Source organism: Penicillium hordei, assembly GCF_028827395.1.
Source record: "Penicillium hordei strain IBT 12815 chromosome Unknown utg000003l_segment0_segment0, whole genome shotgun sequence".
Classification (NCBI taxonomy): Eukaryota; Fungi; Ascomycota; class Eurotiomycetes; order Eurotiales; family Aspergillaceae; genus Penicillium; species Penicillium hordei.
Window position 1 is genome coordinate 4606591 of NW_026623144.1, and position 20420 is coordinate 4627010.

Sequence of the window (20420 nt, forward strand, 5' to 3'; positions counted from 1 at the left end):
TGCTGTTCCTGTATCTTCAGGCATGTCGGCAGGCATTTCTGGGCTATCTCGGGATTTTTCTCCATCTGGTTGTTGAGGGAGGCTTGTTTCTGGTGGAGAGTGTTCCACTGCATAGTCCAGGGTAGTCCAGGGTGTATAGATAATGAATCATCCCCTTAACTAGGGCCGGCTTCTCGTCCACGGCTGGTGCTGTTGACCCGACAATCTCCTCGGATACTGTCCCTAACTGTTTACATCGACCACCTTCCAAACCTTAGAAGGCAATTGAAGCATGGGCCACTCGGTGGTGAAATACGTTAGTTATTTAACTAACTTCTTCTGTCACCGCACTATAATTAGTCGATAGAAAGCTACCAGTGAGTCATCATGAATGAATACGAGGCAAACATCGGGCGGGAAGATAAATCTTATTTTCATGCCTCATCCACGAGATATAATTTAAGAATTCTCAGAAAGCCGTACCATCATCATCACTTACCACAGGTTCAACATGTCTCCCTTGGTGCAGCAAACGCGCAAGCGCAAAAGAAGCCCCAAACACCCAACCTCCAGCGCCAACGCCCCCACTTCATCCTCGGTTCTAAAACACCCTTCCCTCCGCACAACACCAACCCACATCTTTTTCCACGGCGGCATCCTCTCCAACTGGCATCCCAGCATATCGCCATTCCCTGGTAAAAATGGACTAGAAATTTGTCTCCCCCTCCTCGACGAACTAGGCATCGCACACCCATCACCAGAAAGCTATTCCACACTCTTGATCCATGAGTTTGGCTTCGGACGCGGAGAGCAATGGATGATGGCCATGAAGGCGTGGTTATTTGAATGTGAGATGGATGAAAGCGGGCTAAAACCGTTCCAAAAGGTAGGGAAGGCGTCTGACCAAGAGTTCCAACGGTTCCAGAGGGATGTCCTTTCCCCATCTGTACCTGCAACTTCCTCTTCATTCTCTGGAACAGGACCGGGTGAAACTGTAGGGTCAGAGAAAAAAGATGCCTGGGATTCGCACCTCCCATGTATCCTCCGGACGAATGTTCCTAGGTCGCAAAAGGCATTAGGCAGAAAAGTACGCGGGTTCCAGCCGGATGTGTGGAACCAGGCTTCTATTCCGATCATGATGGCAGGATGTGTTGCGAGGGCGCAGGTGGATCAGGAGTTAAGGGATGTGTATCTGGCTGCGCAGGGGAGGACCTTCGTAGAGGGCAGTCCCCGGGACCGTATATGGGGGGTTGGGCTGAGGTGGGATTCGAAGGCGATTGAGGACGAGGCTAACTGGAGGGGGGAGAATCGGCTCGGCAGATGTCATGGCGAGGCGGCCAGGGTGATGCAGGGAGTCGATAGAGGCGGTTGAATTTGGAGGCATCAGGGCTCAAACTTAGGAGATTTGTGATTTAAAGCCCCTTACTACATCTGTTATACCGGACAAACAGGTTCGAGTCATTTTAGATTAGGGCCAGTGGGATATAAGACGTAGGTGGGAAGTCTACATGAAACAATAGCATAATCTCGATGCACCCCAGACAATAAACATAGGGTATATATATATACAACGACACTAGTCTGCGCAGAATCAAAACCAAAGAAGGTCAAAATCTATAAAAGCCCCCTCCCAAAAGGCATTTTCGCGAGCAACCAAAAAGAGCAAATAAGAACAAATTCATCAGTCATACATATTATACGGATAATTTCTCCGGAGATGGTTCGACATTGGGACTGCCAAGAGTTGCTCCATCATAAGTTGCATCGGTAGCGTGAGAAGCCTCGTGAGGGGCACGGCTGGAGGCATCGTTAGAGGCATCATGAGCTCCATTGGAGACCCCGCTGGGACCATCGGGTGCTTTCTCAGCGCCGACAGATGGCGTCGAGGGGGGGCTCTGATTATCCCGACTCCAGGGCCAAACATTGGCCTGAACAGACGCAAAGCGGGTACGTGCAGTGGGCGCGCTGATATCGTCAACCCAACGGATGCCGCCTTGTCCACGGTTTTCTGCCCACGCCTTCTTCTCACGACGTAGGTCACTCTGAACCCAGGGGATTGTGATCAAGGTCCAAATAATAGCCCAGGCAAACGGAAGGGTCCAGCCCAACTGTATGTAAGGTTAGTCTTATTAATATTTGAGATTGAATTCATTCTCGCTTACCGTGAATGCAACATTTTCCTGAACGGTGAAAATAACCGCAGTAATGGCGGCGGCACAGATGATAGATCCTCCACTCCAGAAACAGTTCATTTCGAAGAGCATACGGCGGAAATAAGGACTCGATAGGTATCGAGTTCGGAGAGCATATCGATATATCTGTCCACCACCACCGTCGACTGCCACCACATCCTCAATAAGCGCATACAATGCGGTTGGCATAACGGAGCCTTTGGGCGTGGAGGAGATTCGGAATGGGGCCTTGAAGCCCATCATACGGAAAATGTCAAGGGAGAGGTAGACGAAGCCGAAGTAGAACATGACGGTCGGTAGGACCATGGCGATGAGGCGCACTGTTCAAGCAGTCAGTATGAGCCAATTGCGTAAGATATTGTGGGTTGGTCTAACCATATGGTTGTTCAGGTACCGATCCACTGGGAACTTGTTAGTTTATTGTTTATCCCGCTTCTGTGGTATATATAGACTCACACGACCAGTTCGACGGCCAAAATCAACCACACGATGGTGAAGTTGATTTGGAAAAAATCCAGCTACCGAGAGGTATCAGTTGATGATCCAGATCAATCCTAGGTCCAAACCTACCCATGATACGCGGGAGTTCAGGGGTCGGGCGCGCGATTTTTTGCGGAATAAATTATGAAGGCGGTAAAAGTATTCAAAGACCGAAACCCCTCCAAGTGATGCGGTGACGATCGAGAAGACTGCACATCCTAATCAGCAACCTGAACGGGTGTATCTGTTCCACCGCACAAGACATACCCAAGTTGGGTGATAGATCGGTGAGATACCAAAGACACCAATACAGAATCAACGGCTGAGCCAAGGTATCAATCACAAAAATAGTCCAGAAGAAGGCGATCGACTTCTTCCTTGTGTGCAACGAGTATGGGAGCGGAGGAGGCTCAGAGTGTGTTGGGACGGTTCCTTCTTCCATCGGGGTGGCGATAGTGGCGGATCACCGTTGTTGATAGGTTCGGGGGGACACGCGGTAGGGGGTTGGTAAAGGAATAGGGGGTTATTAGGACATGGCGTGAATGTAATATGAATCCGAATGGATTTCCAGAGAGAAAGAATCCAAGAAAATGAAGTGAAGAGGAGGGCGAATAGGTAAATTGAAAGCCAGGAAATTTTGGCCGGAAACAACGGAGCTAGGTACTTCCGTTGCCATACTAACTTGGCTGGGATGCGAGGTACCTGACGTAAAGCCCTATGATGTCACTCAAAACAAGTCTTTGATCAAACCACCGACAGGCCGATTTTATGTATTTTTATGTATTTTTATGTCTTACATTGTATACTTCGTATTGCCCGTATTCCCTTGGATTGATCTTTGTCTCTTATCTGTCTTTTGTCCAAAACATGGGTTATTCGGTTTAATAGTATATATATGGGGTACATAACATCCGATACAAAAGGAATATCTGGGATTGATGTCAGTATGCGGTAAACATACATTCGTCCTGTATAAGTCAGTGAATGGTAAATATGCCACCAATATGCAGAAAACAGGAATCGAGATCTAAACCCAAGTCGCATCGGTGCTACCCGGACGCCGATCCCGACACGACTGGGCCCGCTGACCTCGGGAGCTTATGCCTGTTCATAAATGCTCTATATATAGTACAATGAGGTACCTGCTTACATCGTATGTTGTACAACGTACTAGAGACAACATTAAACCAACATTTAAAAAGACCTGCCCAATCTTCTTCAAAACGAGGCATATGGAGTCAAAAACATGTACATTGGCGTCGGCGGAAGTAGGGTGGCGGGAACAACTTGCACTATGGATATCCGCTTCTACGATGTATTCTGGCTTCAAAACCAAAGAGATAAAGTGAAAATCTCTCTAATAGTTACCCACTAACGGAATCATTATAACTAACTATCAAAGAGCGTATAATATAACTAGACACTGAATCATTTATTATGCCTTACAAACAAGGCAACAATCACCATTGATAAGATAAAGTCACGTGATATGACAAACTCATTGCAAAAATTGGAAGTTCGGCGTTCGAATCCCCCCCTTCAAAAAATTTCTATCCTTCATTAATTCCCCCCCACCCATCACCTTTCTTTTATCATTTTTACTCTCCTCCTTCTGTCTATAAAAAAGCTATGTAGCTATGCCTGGCGTACAACATCTTATCGACTTCGTGCTGAACGAAGTCGCACTCTGTGGCAATCAAGGTGTGTATAGTTTCTTCACCAAGACCCACTTTTTCCTCACCCCGGAGACGCATGTCATATCGCATGTCGATTTTGAATGTCACCGAAACTATGTCGAGAGGCTCCTAGTCTGAGGAATATGTTGAATTCCTATTATACTTCCTCTCTCACACCCTTCTCATGACGTATTTGAGTCTGCGTTCTCGTGGTGTGGACCCAATGTCGATCTATATCCTCTATCTCAGGCCCTGATTGGGCGCTTTTATTCATATACACATTTCGTTGAACAGAATGCTAACAGATACCAAGGCGCAACATTATCCGATCTATTGCAAGCCATTGACGATTTCCACGCTCAAACTCCCGAAATAAACCAAAATATTGACCATCGCTTCAAATCCAAAATCTGGTCCTGGCTCACGACTAACCCAGAGGTGTCTATTGGCCAACACAATGAATGGAACCATCTCACCTTGAGTGAAGCCGAGCAGCTTGACTCACGAAAAAAGGAGAGCGATGATCCTGAGGTCAACCAAACCGTGGATGAAAACCTTGATTTGCCGCCGCTTCGAATCTTTGTCTCAGAAGAGAGAACGTGGGTTGCCATCACTGGCCACCCACCAGATGAGTCCAAGGTACTACCTCTTGAATTCGTCTTATTGTCGGTGATTGCTTCACGCCGGTCAAAAGGTATTGTGCAGCCGGAGCTGGTGAAGCTCAGTGGTCAGGACAAACGGTCTGTTCCGAAGCGTACCGATGCTTTGCAGAGAAAGGGCTATATCGACAAGCGACCCGTTCAAACAAAAACGGCCCGAACCAGCCTCTGCACGCTACAGCGATTTTACCGCCACACCACCAGTGTTCAAACAAAGGAAGAACCGCAATCGAAGAACATGATTGATTTCGACAGCTTCAACACCAGTTTGTTCGACATTCTCCGAGAGCACCAACTGATTGCTCGAAATGATTTAAAACAACTCTTGGGCTTTGACGACCATTGGCGTTGGAAAGTCTTGTCCCGTGCCCTCCGCAAGTGGGAGCGGATAGGTGTGGTCCAACGTGTGAGAGCCGAATCACAATATGAAAGAATGCATCCTTGTGTGAAGCTTTTACGAGATCCCTCGGAGCAAGATCTGGCCCTTTTCCATGAATTCAATTTCGATGTTTTGAACAAGCATGGGGTGCGAACCAAAGGAACCAGGCTTACCCCGGACCGAGACCACAGCATGGAGCTGGAGGGCCCAAGCAAAAGATCGCCCAGCCCGGAGGACGGTAGGATGGATCTGATCAAAGAACATTCTGGAGAGTCTGCACGCATCGTACCATCTTGGACACCGGATCGTAATCTCAACAACCAAATCTTTGACATCATTCAAAGAACAGGCACAACAGGCATCACGAACCAGGTAAGTGCCTTCCTCGAAAAAGTGAAAGTTTTCTTAGCTAACAAAATAATCGAGGCCCTCAACTGGGCTTGCTTTGGGTCATTTTACAAGAGACCTGCTGAAAGTATGGTGCATAAATTGGTCGACTTGTGGCAAGTGGCCCAGCCACTTCATCTCCGCCATTACGCCATCGTTCGAGATATGGCAATGAAAAAGACCATCATGTATTATGTCCACTATTCGGTAAACAATTTCGCAAAGCTTGTTGAAGCTGGCCAGGCATCATGGGAGGCCGTTGAGCTTCCAGCCAAGAAAGCCAAATCGCTAAAGATCGTGGCGCCGCCATTTGGTGTTCTTCCTCAGCTTGACGAGCATGGATTTCTCAAAAAGGAATTCCCAAAGAATATGTTGAAAGACCCAAATTCAACTCTACTCGATGGGATCCTTGCTGTCAAACCGCCCAACTATCTTCTTTCTTCGAGCGATCCGTTTGTTGTTGAACTTCCAAACGGTCAACATGGTATGATTGCCCCTTCCTCTCCTTGGTTTTCACAAGTGGAATCATCTTGGGTCTAACATTAAGCCGCAGTGATCCGTACTCGTACCGATAAACTCCCGCCTGGCTCCAAGCAGCAGTATGAGCCCCGTTTCAAACCCAAGGGACGACCTAAAGGCACATTAAACCGCGCGACTCTGGAAAAGCGAGCCAGAGAATCCAAAACCAAAGAACCCGCAGCCACAGAATCTGGAGCTAGAGAACCCCAACCTAGCGAACCCGAACCTAGAGAATCTCAAGCGATGGAATCCCAAATTGAACTCAAGGCGGAGGCAATTCAAGGTTATGGCTGGGAATATGTTGAGGAATCCCCGCGGGCCAAAAGAGCCAAGATTAAGCATGACAGCCTTAGGGGATTATCAAAGCAAGAGAAGTTTGAAGCACTTGGCATGGATGAGAGTTGGACTGAATACAAAGCTCTTGTCATGGATAAGCCTGCTCCTGGTGTGTACGTGACTCCTCACGGCCGAAGAAGACCAGCCGGCAAGGCCCGAGGTCGCCCGAGACAGAGTCGAATTGCGATCTTCAAATCGCCAAAATTAATATCAATGCCTTGGTTTGTCACAGATAAAGATGACTCAAGTGATGATGACAAGGTATTGGATGCTGCTAGCACCACTCGAGCATCCGAGAGCCTTGCTCCTGAAACTGCACCTTCAGTTATCAACTCCGAGGGGCCCGCCATGACCCACACCCCGACAGCTTCGAGGCGAGCCAAGAGAACTCTACCTGACCAGTCAGTGGACTCACCCACACCGTCATCGGACTTCAAGGCCAATGAGCAGAAAATCGGGAGACATCCCAAACGATCTCGTCTTCAAACGGCCCAAAGTGATCCCTTGAAGGATGCCAACGAGAAATTGCCCGAGGCTATAGTCGCAGCACCGCGAGAGGGCTCAATCACAGCGAGTACACCGTGCCATCGCGACAAGAGTGCTAGCGTTCATCTACTCGAGGACGACCAAGCTGGAACCCCATCAAAGCGACGCCGCGTAGCATCCTCCGACCGCAGCACTCTACAATCCCCGACACCCCGTCCATCTGATGTTCCAACACCACGATCGGGCCCACTGGGTCCCCAGAAGTTCAATTTCGGCCCTAAGCATGTAAAAAAGCCGCGTGTTCGGAACAGAATCAATATCAGAACCTTGCAGATTCCAGAGGAGGGAGAACCTGGATCCCCTAAACCTTTGATTGGGAGAGGCGGATCTATCAGTGTTCTTCGGAGAAAGCTCATCATGGAAATCATGGAAAAGGCTGATGGTGTATACCCCGCGGGCACTGCAATGTGGTATCCCTTTGTCACTGCGTGGATGAAGTTCCATCCCAATGAAAAGCCAGACATGCGAACTATCAATACTGCATGCAAGCAATTGATTGATGCCGGCCAGCTTCGGCAGCTGACTTTCAGCGGCCGAGACACGAGAAAAGTGATGGTGACAAGGACGTTGTTGTTGAAGCCTGATATGTCACCAGACGATCCATTGGTGAAAGAGATGCAGAGCAAGATTTTGGCTACTGATTTCCACGAGTCGCGGCCCTTCTTTGCAGCTAACGTCGAGCTGGATCCAAATTTGACAAGAAATAGTGGACGACCACACGGTGCACCTCCCCGCGCACAGAGATTCTCCTTCCCTGTCGAAGGAGCCCATGTTCACCTGCAACAAAAGCCTATTTCCATTGTGAACTTGGAGGCAAGAAGACGGAGACAGGCACAGGCGAATTTCATCAAACGCCTGGAAGCCCAAGCCAAGGCTGCTAAGGCTGCTGAACAAGAGGATGAACTGCCTGACCTGCCTGGAGTTCAGCGACTCATGACACTTGCACGCCCTCCTGAATTGGACCTTGATGCTCATCCACACACATCAATTATTCGGCCATATGTTCGAACAGGTACACGTGGTCCTGGCAAGCACCAAAAGTCTATCATACCCAAACGGATGATGAAACCAATTTCTGCCATCGGAGCGTATGCCATGTTGATGAGTCCGATACAACAATTTGATCCAGCTACTGGGACGTTCTCCACAGGATCGTGTTCCAAACGCAAAAGGGGAAGACCAATGGGACCAAGACCGGCGGTTTTGAACATTGATGAAACTGTCGATGAATTGTCTATACTGGCCCATGACGAGCCAGACTTGCCGGAAATTCCCAGGGCTGTCAAAGTCCCGGTTTTACTATCGAGATTCAATCAAAAGACCAAAAAGATTCTCAAATGGGAGCTTCATCATCCAATCATCTTTGAAGCAAACCTCAAAGGCCAGCAGTTTATTAACCAAACAATACAGGATGGTTTCAAGCCAGCGCGGATCACAGGCGATATTCACTTTGATATTGACATGCCCCCTCCAAAACCGCCTCAAGTGGAACCTGAGTTACCAGCACGGCGTAGCGAGGTCCGTCGCCAGCGTCAGTCCTTACCTCAGCCTCCCCCTCCACCACCTCCTCCAAAAGTGGAGACACCGAAACCGACACCAAAATCGAGAAGGACACGGGCTCCTCGGGCCCCGCGTGCTCCTGTTACGGACCGCCGTCTGGCGAAACTTGATGATACTGCAACAGCAGACAAAGAAGCACAGTCAGCGACCCCCAAACGCACCCGTCGACAGCGGTTCGTGCGGCCTATCTCCGAGGATCTCAAACAAAAGCTGGTGGTTGCTCTTGTCGTCGTTCGTGTGCTTGCAGGCGGAGCAGAATCAAGAGTTATTGATTGGGCTCTTGTGAAGAAAGCTTTCCCAGACCATGACCCAGCTTTTATCGAAGGGCGAGCTCGTCAGATACTCAACAAGAATCGCTTGCAGATTACGAAGATGCATCGAGATTTCCAAGAGTGCTTCCTTGAGGCGTATGAACAGGATGAAGTCCCGCGCATTGACTACTCTAATTTGGACGGCTATGACTGGCCTGCCCTAGTTGAGTGGGCAAGCACTAGGCTCGACGTTTCTCCGTCCGAACGGACTCCGGACCTTCCAGCAACACGGGAGCAATTCGACAGTGTTTTCGAACTACGCGAAGATGATCTTACGGCAGGCGACGAACTGTACCAAGCTGTGCATGGTGTCACTATCAATCATAAACGCAACTTGATGGCGCGCAATCCATTTGCTGTACCCGTGGATGATGAAACACGCACCCAATCGGCTTCACGAAAGGCTGCTGAGGCACATATTGAGGCCGCAAAGACATGGGTTCGGGCAAATATCGTCACTGCAGATGAGACCTATCGACCCAATGAGTCTAGCGATATCCTGCAGCGCTTTGGCGATAGACTCATCACCACTGCGACGCAGACACTAATCAACGAGCGTGTCCTCAGCTCAACAACCCGTGGCCGCATCACCCCGGGTCGCAACTACGATATCTCGGAGTATTTCCTGCAGACGCTGAGCCGTAAACGTGCCGTCGAAAGCACCCAGCTGCGTCGTGCCGCTCATTTCAAGACCAAAACGCTAGATCACCAATTCCGAACTACCGGTTCATTCGACGTCGAGTACACCGCAGAAGACGGCGATATCCTCGCATTGATCAATCTCTACGCTTCGGGTGCTATTAAAATGCGACCTCGCGATCCTCCCCGCGCAAAGTTCGGTCTCACTGATGGCGGATATGAAACTCGGCAGATGGACAAGAAACGCTTCCGTTTTCCTGTTGAGGTTACTCCCACTGCGTCATACCGCTACGGCAATTCCGTCCACGGCAAAGCTGCAGCCACGATTCTTCCACCGGCGCCTTCATCCTCAGGTACGGAATTGCCGGCTAGGAACCCTCTTTGGTACGACATCAATGGAGAGTTCGTACGTCGTCTCTGGGATCTGGTGCTTGGCCCTGTCCTCGGGTGCTTGGTGATGCGACCCGGTATCAAGGCCAGTAACATTTCTAACATGATGAAGCCCACCATGGGCACATGGGAAACTGTGCTGATGCTGCAATGGCTGGAGGAAGTTGGCATTGTCAAGTCAGATGGCGAGGGAGAGATGGCTTGCTGGAGATTACAGGACTCTTGGTGGATGGTTCTATCTTGACCGCCTATCCCCGACGGAGATACTCATTTGCGACTAAATTCGATTGTACAATATGGATGAGCATACTTGCTAAGCATACTTCTCAAGAAAAGTTAAGGAAAATAAAAAGGAACCAAGGGTATGATTTACTTCAATGATTCTGTGTGCTTGATTTCAAAAACTATCTAGAGGTGTATCATAGACGAACTCCTGTAATGTAATCCCAAACGCCTCCATAGCCGCCGAAAGAAAGAAAATGCTAAATATAAACCCCAAAGTCCTTCACAGATCGTCGACGTTCGCCACTCGGCGCAATATCAACAAGACTAGAGCAACGACCACACCAATGATAGCCCGGTCCAGCCAGACACCTTCAGATGAAGACTCCGTCGAACCCAATTGAGAGGAGCTTGTCCGCGTAGGAATAACAACCGCAGCCGGCGCTTGTATAGTAGATAGCGGTGCCTGTGCCTGTGCCTGTACCTGTGCCTGTACCTGTGCCTGTGCTTGTGCCTGTGCCGCTGACACCGGTGCAGGTGCAGAAGGAGCCGGAACAGATCCCGAAGCCGGAGTACTCTCTACAGCTCCATCCCCTCGAGCCTGGTCCTCAATACTAATAGGAAGATCATTCCCACCCGGAGCCGAGGCCAGAGTGTCAGGTCCAGTCTCAATCGTCTCCCGCTGGCTCTCGACACCAGCACCCCCATCAACAGCAGCAACCTCACCCTCAACCTCAACCCCACGCTCCCGACAAACCCCCCACAACTCCCTCATAGCCTCAAGATTCCCAACCCCACACTCCCGACAAGACCACTCAAGCGATAACCGCGCATACTCCCTGCGCAGCTCCTCAGTCCCCTCCATGCCCCCAACCTGACCCTGACTCTCCGAACCAAAGATCTCGGAACGGATACCCAGCAGCGCAGTGCGCACTCCCCAAGCCGGCTGCCATGTCTCCTCGTGGTGGCCGGAAATGCTGAGACAGATTTCGCGGTTGACTTCGAAGCGGCCGGAAGGTGTGAGGAAGCGGAAGGAGGGCGGGCGGAGTGGGTACGTGGCTGGGAAGGTGATACGGCCGTGGTAGAGGCCTTGGGCGTAGGGAGAGGGGGAAGGGGGTCCGGCGAGAGTGAAGTGCCAGTCGTGAAGGTTTGTGTCGCTTATTGGGGCGGCTGTGAAGTATGGGCTTGGGTTTTTGTGGAGGTCGGTGCTTTCTTTTAGGAGGCGACGGGTTGAGGGGGAGGACATTTTGGTTCTTTGTAGATTCGGATTGGAATTGGAGAGTTGGGGATGTGTTCCGAGGCTGAATTGGAAGAAGGGCGATAAGAGATAAAGATGACAGTTGTCCCGGTTTTGCGGGGAGGATGTTATTGGGCAGTGACAACGTATAAAATACCTACATACGCCTTATAGTATATTCATACCAAGGCTGCGCATACGCTTCATAGATGCCATAAATACATTCACAAATGATACACATACAACGCCTTTAACATGCTACATAGAAATGCTACACACAATCACTTAGTTTTAATCCCAGTCTCGCCATTCATCAGTGTTACGACGTGCGGCCTGCTGGCGGCCAGCGCCCGGGTCCAACAACCCATTCCCTTCCATGTCATCCCCATAATCACTATCACCAGGCCTCGGTCGCGGCGACCGGGGTGCAAGAGTCTGCATCGACACGGAGGTCGGAGGCCGATCAGGCGTGCTACCGCGGTTTGGAACGCGTTGCGGCTGTGCAGCGCTTTCCCTCCAACTATTACTGTTGTCTAGATTGCGCTGGTACAGCTCGCGGTAGTACTGCTGCTCCTCGGTGGATTCCTGTTCTCGCCGCTGTCGCATGCGGTCACGCGCTTCTAGGAATTTAGCACTCGGCTCCCAGCGCCAGCCGTCGCCGGTGGTGTTGCAAATGGGCACAGCCCACAGGAGCGGCCGTTCCCCGAAGAGATGGAGCAGGTTACGCCGCCAGCCGTGGTCAAATGCGCTAGGCATTTTTTCGTTGTCTTCGTCGTTTTGGTACTCCTCGTACCGCGAGTGCTCGCGCTGTCGCTCCATTTCGGCGTATGACCGGGTCAATGCTTGCTGCGCTGGCGTGAGGCCGTTGCCGGAACCATCCGGAGGTCCTGATGGGTGCGGTGCAGGGTACATGTGCTCTTCGCCCTCTTCGGCCCGGGTGACTCCTGGGATTGCATTGGCGTGGGCATCGATGATCTGATTCCCATATCCTTGCAGTCGCGTGGATATGCTTTCCTCGCCCGGTTCACCCCAATAGTTATTGGTGGGCGCCTGCTCATTCCGCTGTCTGTCCAGCGCTTTGCGCAGAGGCGACACATACCGTGTCCTTTCCAAACATTCAATGGTAGTGGTACCCCGTATAGCGAGACTGATATGCCAGGCTGTGAATCCGCTCAGAACCAGCCCAATGATGCCACCCAAAATAGCCAGTAGAACTACATTGACCGGGAGTATGGTATCCATGTACTGGGTATCGTTCAAAATCTCGGTCCAGGTCCAGACGGCCGCAATGCCAAAAACAACCCAACAGAATATCGAGGTGTAGATCAAAAACAGCAGGAATGCCTTGTAATTATGCAGTCCAACACAGGTTGCCAGCCAGGGACAATGGTGGTCCATCTTCAGGACACATCGTTTGCACGTTGAGCAGTGGTGCGCGCGGTCCGGCTTCGGACACTGGCATTTTTTGCAATATCGTGATTCACCAGTCGAGGTGACGGTATAAGATGTGAACTCCGGGTGCTCGGACGGAGGGAGGGCGCTGTACTCATGATGGTCTGCTCCGCGAGAGGTAGAGAGCGGCGACCCGGGATCGGTGAAAACGGCAACGGTATATGAAAAGTTGAGGAAGGCGTAGAGGGAAAATGCGAGGATGGAGCTTGGGATACCTGCCGACACGTTAGTACACCCGGATACATCGGCCCGTTCGAGTTCGAGTCCAGGCGCTATCCTGCATACCGATCCAGTCACTACGTGAGGGCCTGATGCCGATGCTGACAGCGACATATACCGCCCATGTGGTGATGCCGTAGACGAAGGCGAGTGGGAAGCAGCTTGCTGCTGCGCAGCAGTATCGTTCGCAGCGGAGGGCCCATGCTCGAGGGCGTCGTTTGGGCCACGAGGGCGAGGTCGGGGTTGACGAGGCCAAGGTGGCCATGACTGAGAGTTTATGACACAGGGGAAAGAAGGTTGTGCATGAAGGAGTTTGACGGGATCGGTCCCATTATAGACAAAGCATTGGAAATTATAAGACAAGTCTCAGGATTGAATTAAGGGTAACCTATATGCGATGAAAGTAGGCTATCAGGTGAGATGTATGGTACGGTAAACCGACGTCGGTATTAGTAATTTTGACATGCTCCGCCACAACCCCAGCCACGATAAGTGCGTATGTATGTACATAAATGGCTGGGGGCACAAAGTATATTGTCATGACAATATGTCCTACAACATAGTATTCTATTTCCAGCGAACATTTTCAGGAACAGGGAATAATCAAATTGTAGGATATTACATAGTTTTCTATATATATATTGGTATAGATGTGAATATATATTCTATTTACAGTCATAATGCTAATAGGTTCATCGAAGCTCTGCCTTGAAATGCGGACTGTTCTTGAACGTCGGCGAACAAAAGAAGTAAAAAATAAAAGCTGAATCAAGGCAAATTGTTCTGATCACACCAGCCATTGACGGGCATACAACTCAACCGGTAGCACCAGGAGCAGTTCGAGGAGGGGTATTTATAAAAATTGACGATCAACATAATGAAACCGACTAGGACCGCAACCAGGGCACCGGCACGGACCACCCACCACAGCCACCAAAGAGGCTTGCGGCCCTTGAAGAAGCCGAGAAGGCCATTTGTAGAACCAGAGCTTGCTGTCGAGCTGGTGAGGCTTCGTTTGCCCTTGAAGAAATCCATGAGGGAGGTGGTCTTTTGCTCGGGGCCAGCTTGGCCAGCTCCGCCGCTCATGGCAACATACGGCTGTCGTGCCAGACCAATCCGCTCGCGGAGAGCATTAGGTGACCGCATGATAGTCATGCCAATGGCGAGACCCATAATAAAGCCACCAATGTGAGAGAAGTTGTCCAATCCTGGGAGAAGACCAAGAACGAAGGAGACACCCACTCCGAGGACCATGATGATAAGTTCAACCCATGGAGATTCGCGCTGGGGCCAGTCGTACAGTAGGTCAAGAAGGTAGAGTGCAAGGATACCGAATAGAGCGCCCGAACACCCATCACTGGGATCGAGCTGCGCTGCATAGTTTCCACCCAAAACGAACCCGAAGATACCACTGGCGAAGTAGGTCAAGGTGTAGCGCCACATGCCAACCATGCGCTCCATGTCCGCACCCATGGTCATCTGAACCAACAGGTTAAATCCGATGTGGATGAATCCTCCGTGCATGAAGATGGGGATGATGAATCTGTACCACTGGTTGGGAGACGGCTGATCATCTGTCGAGCCTCCAACATGGGGGTTAGGAACACCGCTAAACCCACACACTTCAGACAGTGAGCACCCCGTTCCGGTCACCGTGGTCGACGTGGCATTTGGACAGAGCCACGGAAGGGTATGATTGGCATTCTGGACCCCCTCAACGTTCTTCATGCACGGATTGTAGCGTGCCCCCATGTAGATTTGGACGTACGGCGAAGGCCCGATCATCGGGTTGAAGGTGGGCTTCGTCTCGATAACTGACCCTGTCAACTGGGCTGGAGCGGAAAAGATTTCGTTAGTTGATCCGAAATGTTAGAATAGTACCGAGGCAGGAACAGAACTCACCATTCTTGACCAGTTCGACAATAAATACGATAATCTGGGCTAATGTCAAGATGTATGTCACCCAGGCAATCTTTTTGCTGAAAAATCCCTTCTTTTTTCGGATATCACGTTGTCGGCTATCCTCAAGACCCCCTGGTGATGGAGGGTACTGTGTTTGTTGGCGCATCCAATCTGGATTATTTCCATACTGGGTGTTGGTCTTCAAAGGGATGTTTTCTGCGTAATTGTCGCCTTCCGTTGCCCGTCCGGCTGCCTGGTAATGTGCATTGTCTGAGGCAAATGACTGTTGACTTTCTCGGTTGTGATAAGGGGCTGAGGGATCGTCGTGGTTGTAACTGTGGCTCGCGTAGCCAACTCCAGGAACTGTGTTTAGTGTTTGATCTGTCTTCCCGGGGACAGCTTGGTCGTAGCTGGGGGGTTGGGGGATATTCGTGTGATAGTATTCGTTGGAGGCCATGGTGCCTTGGGGTCGGGTCTTTGTTTTAGTTTCGGGGGCTGAAGGGCGGATCCATGAACTTGTCAAAAGTATTGTAGGGAGCCTCAATGATGAAGATATATATCACCAAGAACAACGAAGAGATGAAAGAAGGGTGAAGTAGTCAGGCAGTCACATTCGGAAAGTTATTTTTGGGCCGATCTACGCAATCCCAGCAATGCCAGCCGCGCGGCTGGGGCTTTTCCACTCCGCCCTAGCAGTGAGACCCCAAGTAGAGACGGACGGCTTTGCCACTTTTATAGTGGCTGAGGAAGGCTAAAAAGTATAATCATATTTCATTGCCTCGTTAATCAGAACTCCCTTAGAATTTCAATGAATTTCCAAAGTTGTACCTGATTTTTGCAACATTCGCTTAGATAATACATAATAAACAACGGGTCTACCTAATTAGGCCTAATGCCCCTTGATTTGAACTTTCTTTTCCAAATTGACATACCGTCTACGTGATTAACATGGCTCTATTGGCTTGATCCTGAATTCCGCCTTTGTAGTCAAAAGATTATGCCGGTTTTAAACATCCCAGAATGAGCTTACGTACAACAACATTGTTATGACCTTTGGTGCCGTTGCATAATCCAAAATGTCTCCTAAGGTCTGACTATATGGACAATTCTCCCTCTGTGGGATAAACAAATAGGTACCCCCACAAGATGATACTTCAAGGTGGAGAGGAGTCACTCTCCTCACTCTCCTGATCTACCGAGTATTATATCTTGTTTTTAACACACTTCGTGCACCATTCTTCCCGCCTGGGCCCAGTTCTCGCTGTAGGTCGATATCGCTTCTTTGATGTAGTTGTATTGATTTGATGATACTATCACTCCGCTATATCGTTCACTCTCACGGCACGGCTACCTACAAGCCTGTCCTCTTACTCACCGTGCATATTTCTCGCCTTATTGTAATCTTTACTGGCTGGATGCCACGGACACTAGCTCCTCACCTCCATACTCCCTCAAGCAAGAGTGGATATCATTTATCTAGGAAACTCAGCAGATACAACCAATGAATCCGCAGCCCTTTTTTATATTGAGGGCATAGTGTCCAAATGTCCCTTTTGGGGAGTATTTTTGGTATAATCAATCTAACGATCGATTATCGCAAGGGGAAACGCAAGGGTGTGACAGGAAAGTCCCAGATTGACAGAGCTGGAAGAGTGAAAGAGAAAGAGGTAAATTAAAGCATTGAATCACAGTGCTGCATCCCACATCATATATCGTATATTGCTGCATTATCTACACCCAGATGGAAGCCTCCAGAGATCTTATTCGCTGAGGAGTCCGGCGCCGTAATAGAAGTTGCAATGGACGTGTTGCCCGCGCTTGTAGTGTGGGTAGCGCCAGTTGTGTCCGTGTGGCCAGGAGATACAGTGCTGACATTGGTATTATTCGAGCCCGAAGCGGTAGTGGTGGTAGTAGTAATGGCGCTAGTTATGCTGACATTCGCAGAACTAGAAAATTGTCGGCAGCACTGGTAATTGTCCCAGCCGGACCCCCGAGAGTCAACGTTTGTCCGCTGTAGACAGCTGTAGTAGGCACCACGTAAACATATGTGATTGTGATTCCAGTGTCGAGGTTGACGATCACTACCGCCTGCCCCGAGGCTGATTACCTGATGAGTGGTTGTTGATGCCGCGTTATTGGCACTGGCACCCGAGACTGAAGCATTAGCAGCACCAGTTTGGCTTGCGGCATCAGGAGATACGCTGCCACAATTGGTAACCGTCACAGCCGGGCCTCCTAGAGACAATGTTTGTCCACGGCCACGCTGGGTTAATGGATAGAGAGGAGGTACTAGATCTTATGTTGTAGATCACCTAAGCCCGCCTAATCATTGTTCTCTGGATGTTGCCAAATATGACTTCACGCTGCCACAATCGCCACTTGGCTGAGATTACAACCCTATTCGTTCTAGTCAAGGGCTCGTAGTAGGTGGATGGGTTTCATCGGCCACTACGGCATTACACTTGTCACTTTAAACCGATAGGGCCGTAGTGGTCGATGTGACCCACCCTCACTATTAAGGCTAATCGCTACCCCGCACGCTTGGTTGTGCCCGAGAATAGAATTTCGGGTCTTAGAGACATGTGCCGTAACGGCTGATGGAACCAATCCACCCACGAGCCCCTGACTGGAACGGTCCGGGTTCTAATCTCCGCCAAGTAGCGATTATGGCAGCCTGGGGTGCTCCGGAGGACTTTGCCGTAAGTCCTTATCTGGGTATAGCACTAGTTAACTAGTTAATTAAACATCGATCGTATAACGTAACGTATTCGATAAGCCATCTCCATACTCCGTCGTAAATCCTATACATACCAACCCTTGTATATTGACAACCATTCATTTTCTACGTTATTTTTTTGTCAATAGCTATTGATAAGGCTTCTAAATATTGTACATCAATTTCAAGGAAATTTAACAGCTGAATTGTTATCGGGTCGAAAATTGCGTTGCTATCTACGTGCCGGAAATATATATCTCACATATTGAATGAATAAAATAAAATCGTAGTTTATCGCACTTAGGATTTGTTTTGGAGACTGCGGCTAACTTATAATGGCAACTCGCTTAGCGAATACGTCGTTTCTTTGTAGTGCCCAAATCTATGGGCTCAAACACGAGATAGGCTACGACAAGTGGGAAAGAAGCTAGTAACTTCCTAATTTTGACCGAAGGATCTGCCTCCATGTTAAGCTGTAAAGCACACTGCATCCGGGGAAGTAACCATGTCTGCAAGAAAATTCTCGCGCATAACCGGCTCTTCGGATAGCCCTGCAGCGTATCTGTGGAGATTCGAGTAATGAATTAGGATAAGCAGCAGAATCTCCAACCGGAACTCCAGGGCTGGTTCTTTTGCTTATCGCAAAGTTAAAATCGCCAAGCACTTGCCAAGCATTGGCTATAAACGAAGCTGCAGTTGAGTGAACTATAAGAAGCGTACGGTGAATCCCGCAAAATCTCCTGGGAGAGCAGCCCTCACCATACATCTTACCTCTTACCCTACACATGTCTCCCAAGATGCGTACTTATTTAAGCACCTGGACCCTTTTCCTGTCCTACTTAGGATGTAGTGCAGCGGCTCCAACAGTACCTATTCTCCCTCATCACCTGCTTGCACGCGACACCCATTTCAACAGCAGCCTTCCAAACATCACCATTTTCGCTACTGGAGGCACCATTGCCGGATCTGCTGCCTCGAACACTGCGACCACGGGATACACCGCCGGTGCACTTGGCGTCGACATCCTTATCCAAGCCGTGCCCGAGCTCTGGAACATCTCAAACGTCAAGGGTGTCCAGGTCGCTAATGTTGATTCGGGGTCCATCACCCCGGAAATTCTCCTGAACTTGACATCGATGATCCAAGAGGCTCTGGACGACCCATATTGCCAGGGAGCCGTTGTCACCCATGGAACAGATACTTTGGAGGAGTCAGCGTTCTTCCTTGACCTGACCATCAAGACGGACAAACCGGTCGTCGTGGTGGGTGCTATGCGCCCAGCAACAGCCATCAGTGCTGATGGACCCATGAACCTGCTGGAAGCTGTCACCCTTGCGGGAAGCCCCGAGGCACGTGGGCGTGGTACCATGGTGGTGCTGAATGACCGTATCGGGAGCGCCTTCTACATGACGAAAACGCATTCAAATGCCCTAGACACCTTCAAAGCATCCGAACAAGGCTACCTGGGCTTCTTCCTGGATACAAAGCCGCTGTTCTACTATCATCCCGTCTTGCCTATTGGCCGTGAGTACTTCAACGTCTCTGGGGCCACTGAATTGCCTGAAGTGGACATCCTATTCGGACATCAAGTACTCAACCCCAAGCTGGCTCGCTCTGCAGTAGAGAGTGGAGCAAAGGGTTTGGTCTTGGCTGGTATGGGTGCTGGAGGCTGGACATCAGCGGGAACAAATGAGATTGAGGATTTGGTTGAGGAATACGGTACGCAAGTCGTGGTTTCCAGCAGAACGATGGGGGGCTTTGTACAGACAGACGGTTCTGGAAATATGTACGGTGGACAGGACTTGAACCCCCAGAAGGCTCGTATAATGCTACAACTTGCTCTTTACGCAGGATACAGCTCTAAGCAGCTCGCAACATTGTTCGGGTTTGCACCTTGAGAACATGTTCAGATCTCGGCAATAGTCGGAGGATATATAGCAATTCCTAGTCATTAGCGCTTATAGATACAGTATGATAGATGATTTTAGGTATAACCTGTCCTCTAACCAAAGTTGCAGCCCCGAATTGAGATATAAGTGAGATGATCATTTCTACTCTACGGAAGAGCCATATATTCGTAGTCGTAGTGGCTCACGCCCCTCACAATGGCATTGTCAAGAATGACTTATTTAAGAACTAAGCTGTAACACGAATTTTGCTCGTGCTCTGCTCAGTGAGTGGGATTTGGCCGACAGCAGAGAATCTGAACGTCCTGCCGGTATAATCGTGCCAAGCGCTTAACACCACCATATCTGGTGTTAGGCGTTTGGCACGGTTAACGAACGGCAAAGATTCCAAGATTGGAAGGTGGTGTAGGTCCAACCGATTGGCCTGGATTATCTCCGACCGAGCTTATCAAGAACAGCATTGTGGCCAAACCTTCTGCCCACGTGGTTCAGGAGATTGTCTTATCTATAAGCGCGTTGGCTTTTTCCAGCTTATTCGCGTTATCTACAAGGGGATTTTACGTCACAATTTTACCGTATCGATAACTAATCAAGATATCAATTCAATGAATGATGAACCAGGTATCGTAGAGTAGATAGCCCACAAAAGGCCCCAAGCCCCTAGCCCACAGCCCATTTATGGGGGCCCATGAGGCCCCCATCGAAGCCCATT

The 20420-nt window shown here is 49.7% G+C and overlaps 7 protein-coding genes across 7 annotated transcripts; 3 read left to right on the top strand and 4 right to left on the bottom strand.

Annotated features, from left to right (window-relative positions):
• Positions 1 to 490: 490 nt before the first annotated feature.
• On the top strand, positions 491 to 1351 carry N7537_006953 (NADAR family protein; the record flags this gene model as incomplete). Its single annotated transcript, XM_056898010.1, has 1 exon — positions 491 to 1351. One exon carries the CDS (start codon positions 491 to 493, stop codon positions 1349 to 1351), a length of 861 nt encoding a protein of 286 aa, XP_056753795.1.
• A 322-nt stretch (positions 1352 to 1673) lies between these two features.
• Positions 1674 to 3093, bottom strand: N7537_006954 (uncharacterized protein; the record flags this gene model as incomplete). The annotated part of the gene is made up of 6 exons (XM_056898011.1): positions 1674 to 2087; positions 2142 to 2491; positions 2547 to 2572; positions 2628 to 2689; positions 2742 to 2860; positions 2919 to 3093. 6 exons carry the CDS (start codon positions 3091 to 3093, stop codon positions 1674 to 1676), a joined length of 1146 nt encoding a protein of 381 aa, XP_056753796.1.
• Positions 3094 to 4288: 1195 nt separating this feature from the next.
• N7537_006955 (uncharacterized protein) lies at positions 4289 to 10297 on the top strand (the record flags this gene model as incomplete). Its single annotated transcript, XM_056898012.1, has 4 exons — positions 4289 to 4352; positions 4641 to 5737; positions 5792 to 6236; positions 6306 to 10297. 4 exons carry the CDS (start codon positions 4289 to 4291, stop codon positions 10295 to 10297), a joined length of 5598 nt encoding a protein of 1865 aa, XP_056753797.1.
• Positions 10298 to 10558: 261 nt separating this feature from the next.
• N7537_006956 (ubiquitin-conjugating enzyme E2) lies at positions 10559 to 11521 on the bottom strand (the record flags this gene model as incomplete). The annotated part of the gene is made up of 1 exon (XM_056898013.1): positions 10559 to 11521. The coding sequence occupies one exon, from the start codon at positions 11519 to 11521 to the stop codon at positions 10559 to 10561; it is 963 nt and encodes a 320-aa protein (XP_056753798.1).
• Positions 11522 to 11803: 282 nt separating this feature from the next.
• N7537_006957 (DHHC family palmitoyltransferase) lies at positions 11804 to 13448 on the bottom strand (the record flags this gene model as incomplete). Its single annotated transcript, XM_056898014.1, has 2 exons — positions 11804 to 13179; positions 13250 to 13448. 2 exons carry the CDS (start codon positions 13446 to 13448, stop codon positions 11804 to 11806), a joined length of 1575 nt encoding a protein of 524 aa, XP_056753799.1.
• Positions 13449 to 13951: 503 nt separating this feature from the next.
• On the bottom strand, positions 13952 to 15542 carry N7537_006958 (rhomboid family membrane protein; the record flags this gene model as incomplete). Its single annotated transcript, XM_056898015.1, has 2 exons — positions 13952 to 15015; positions 15086 to 15542. The coding sequence occupies 2 exons, from the start codon at positions 15540 to 15542 to the stop codon at positions 13952 to 13954; spliced, it is 1521 nt and encodes a 506-aa protein (XP_056753800.1).
• A 3056-nt stretch (positions 15543 to 18598) lies between these two features.
• Positions 18599 to 19699, top strand: N7537_006959 (uncharacterized protein; the record flags this gene model as incomplete). Its single annotated transcript, XM_056898016.1, has 1 exon — positions 18599 to 19699. One exon carries the CDS (start codon positions 18599 to 18601, stop codon positions 19697 to 19699), a length of 1101 nt encoding a protein of 366 aa, XP_056753801.1.
• Between the last annotated feature and the right edge of the window lie 721 nt (positions 19700 to 20420).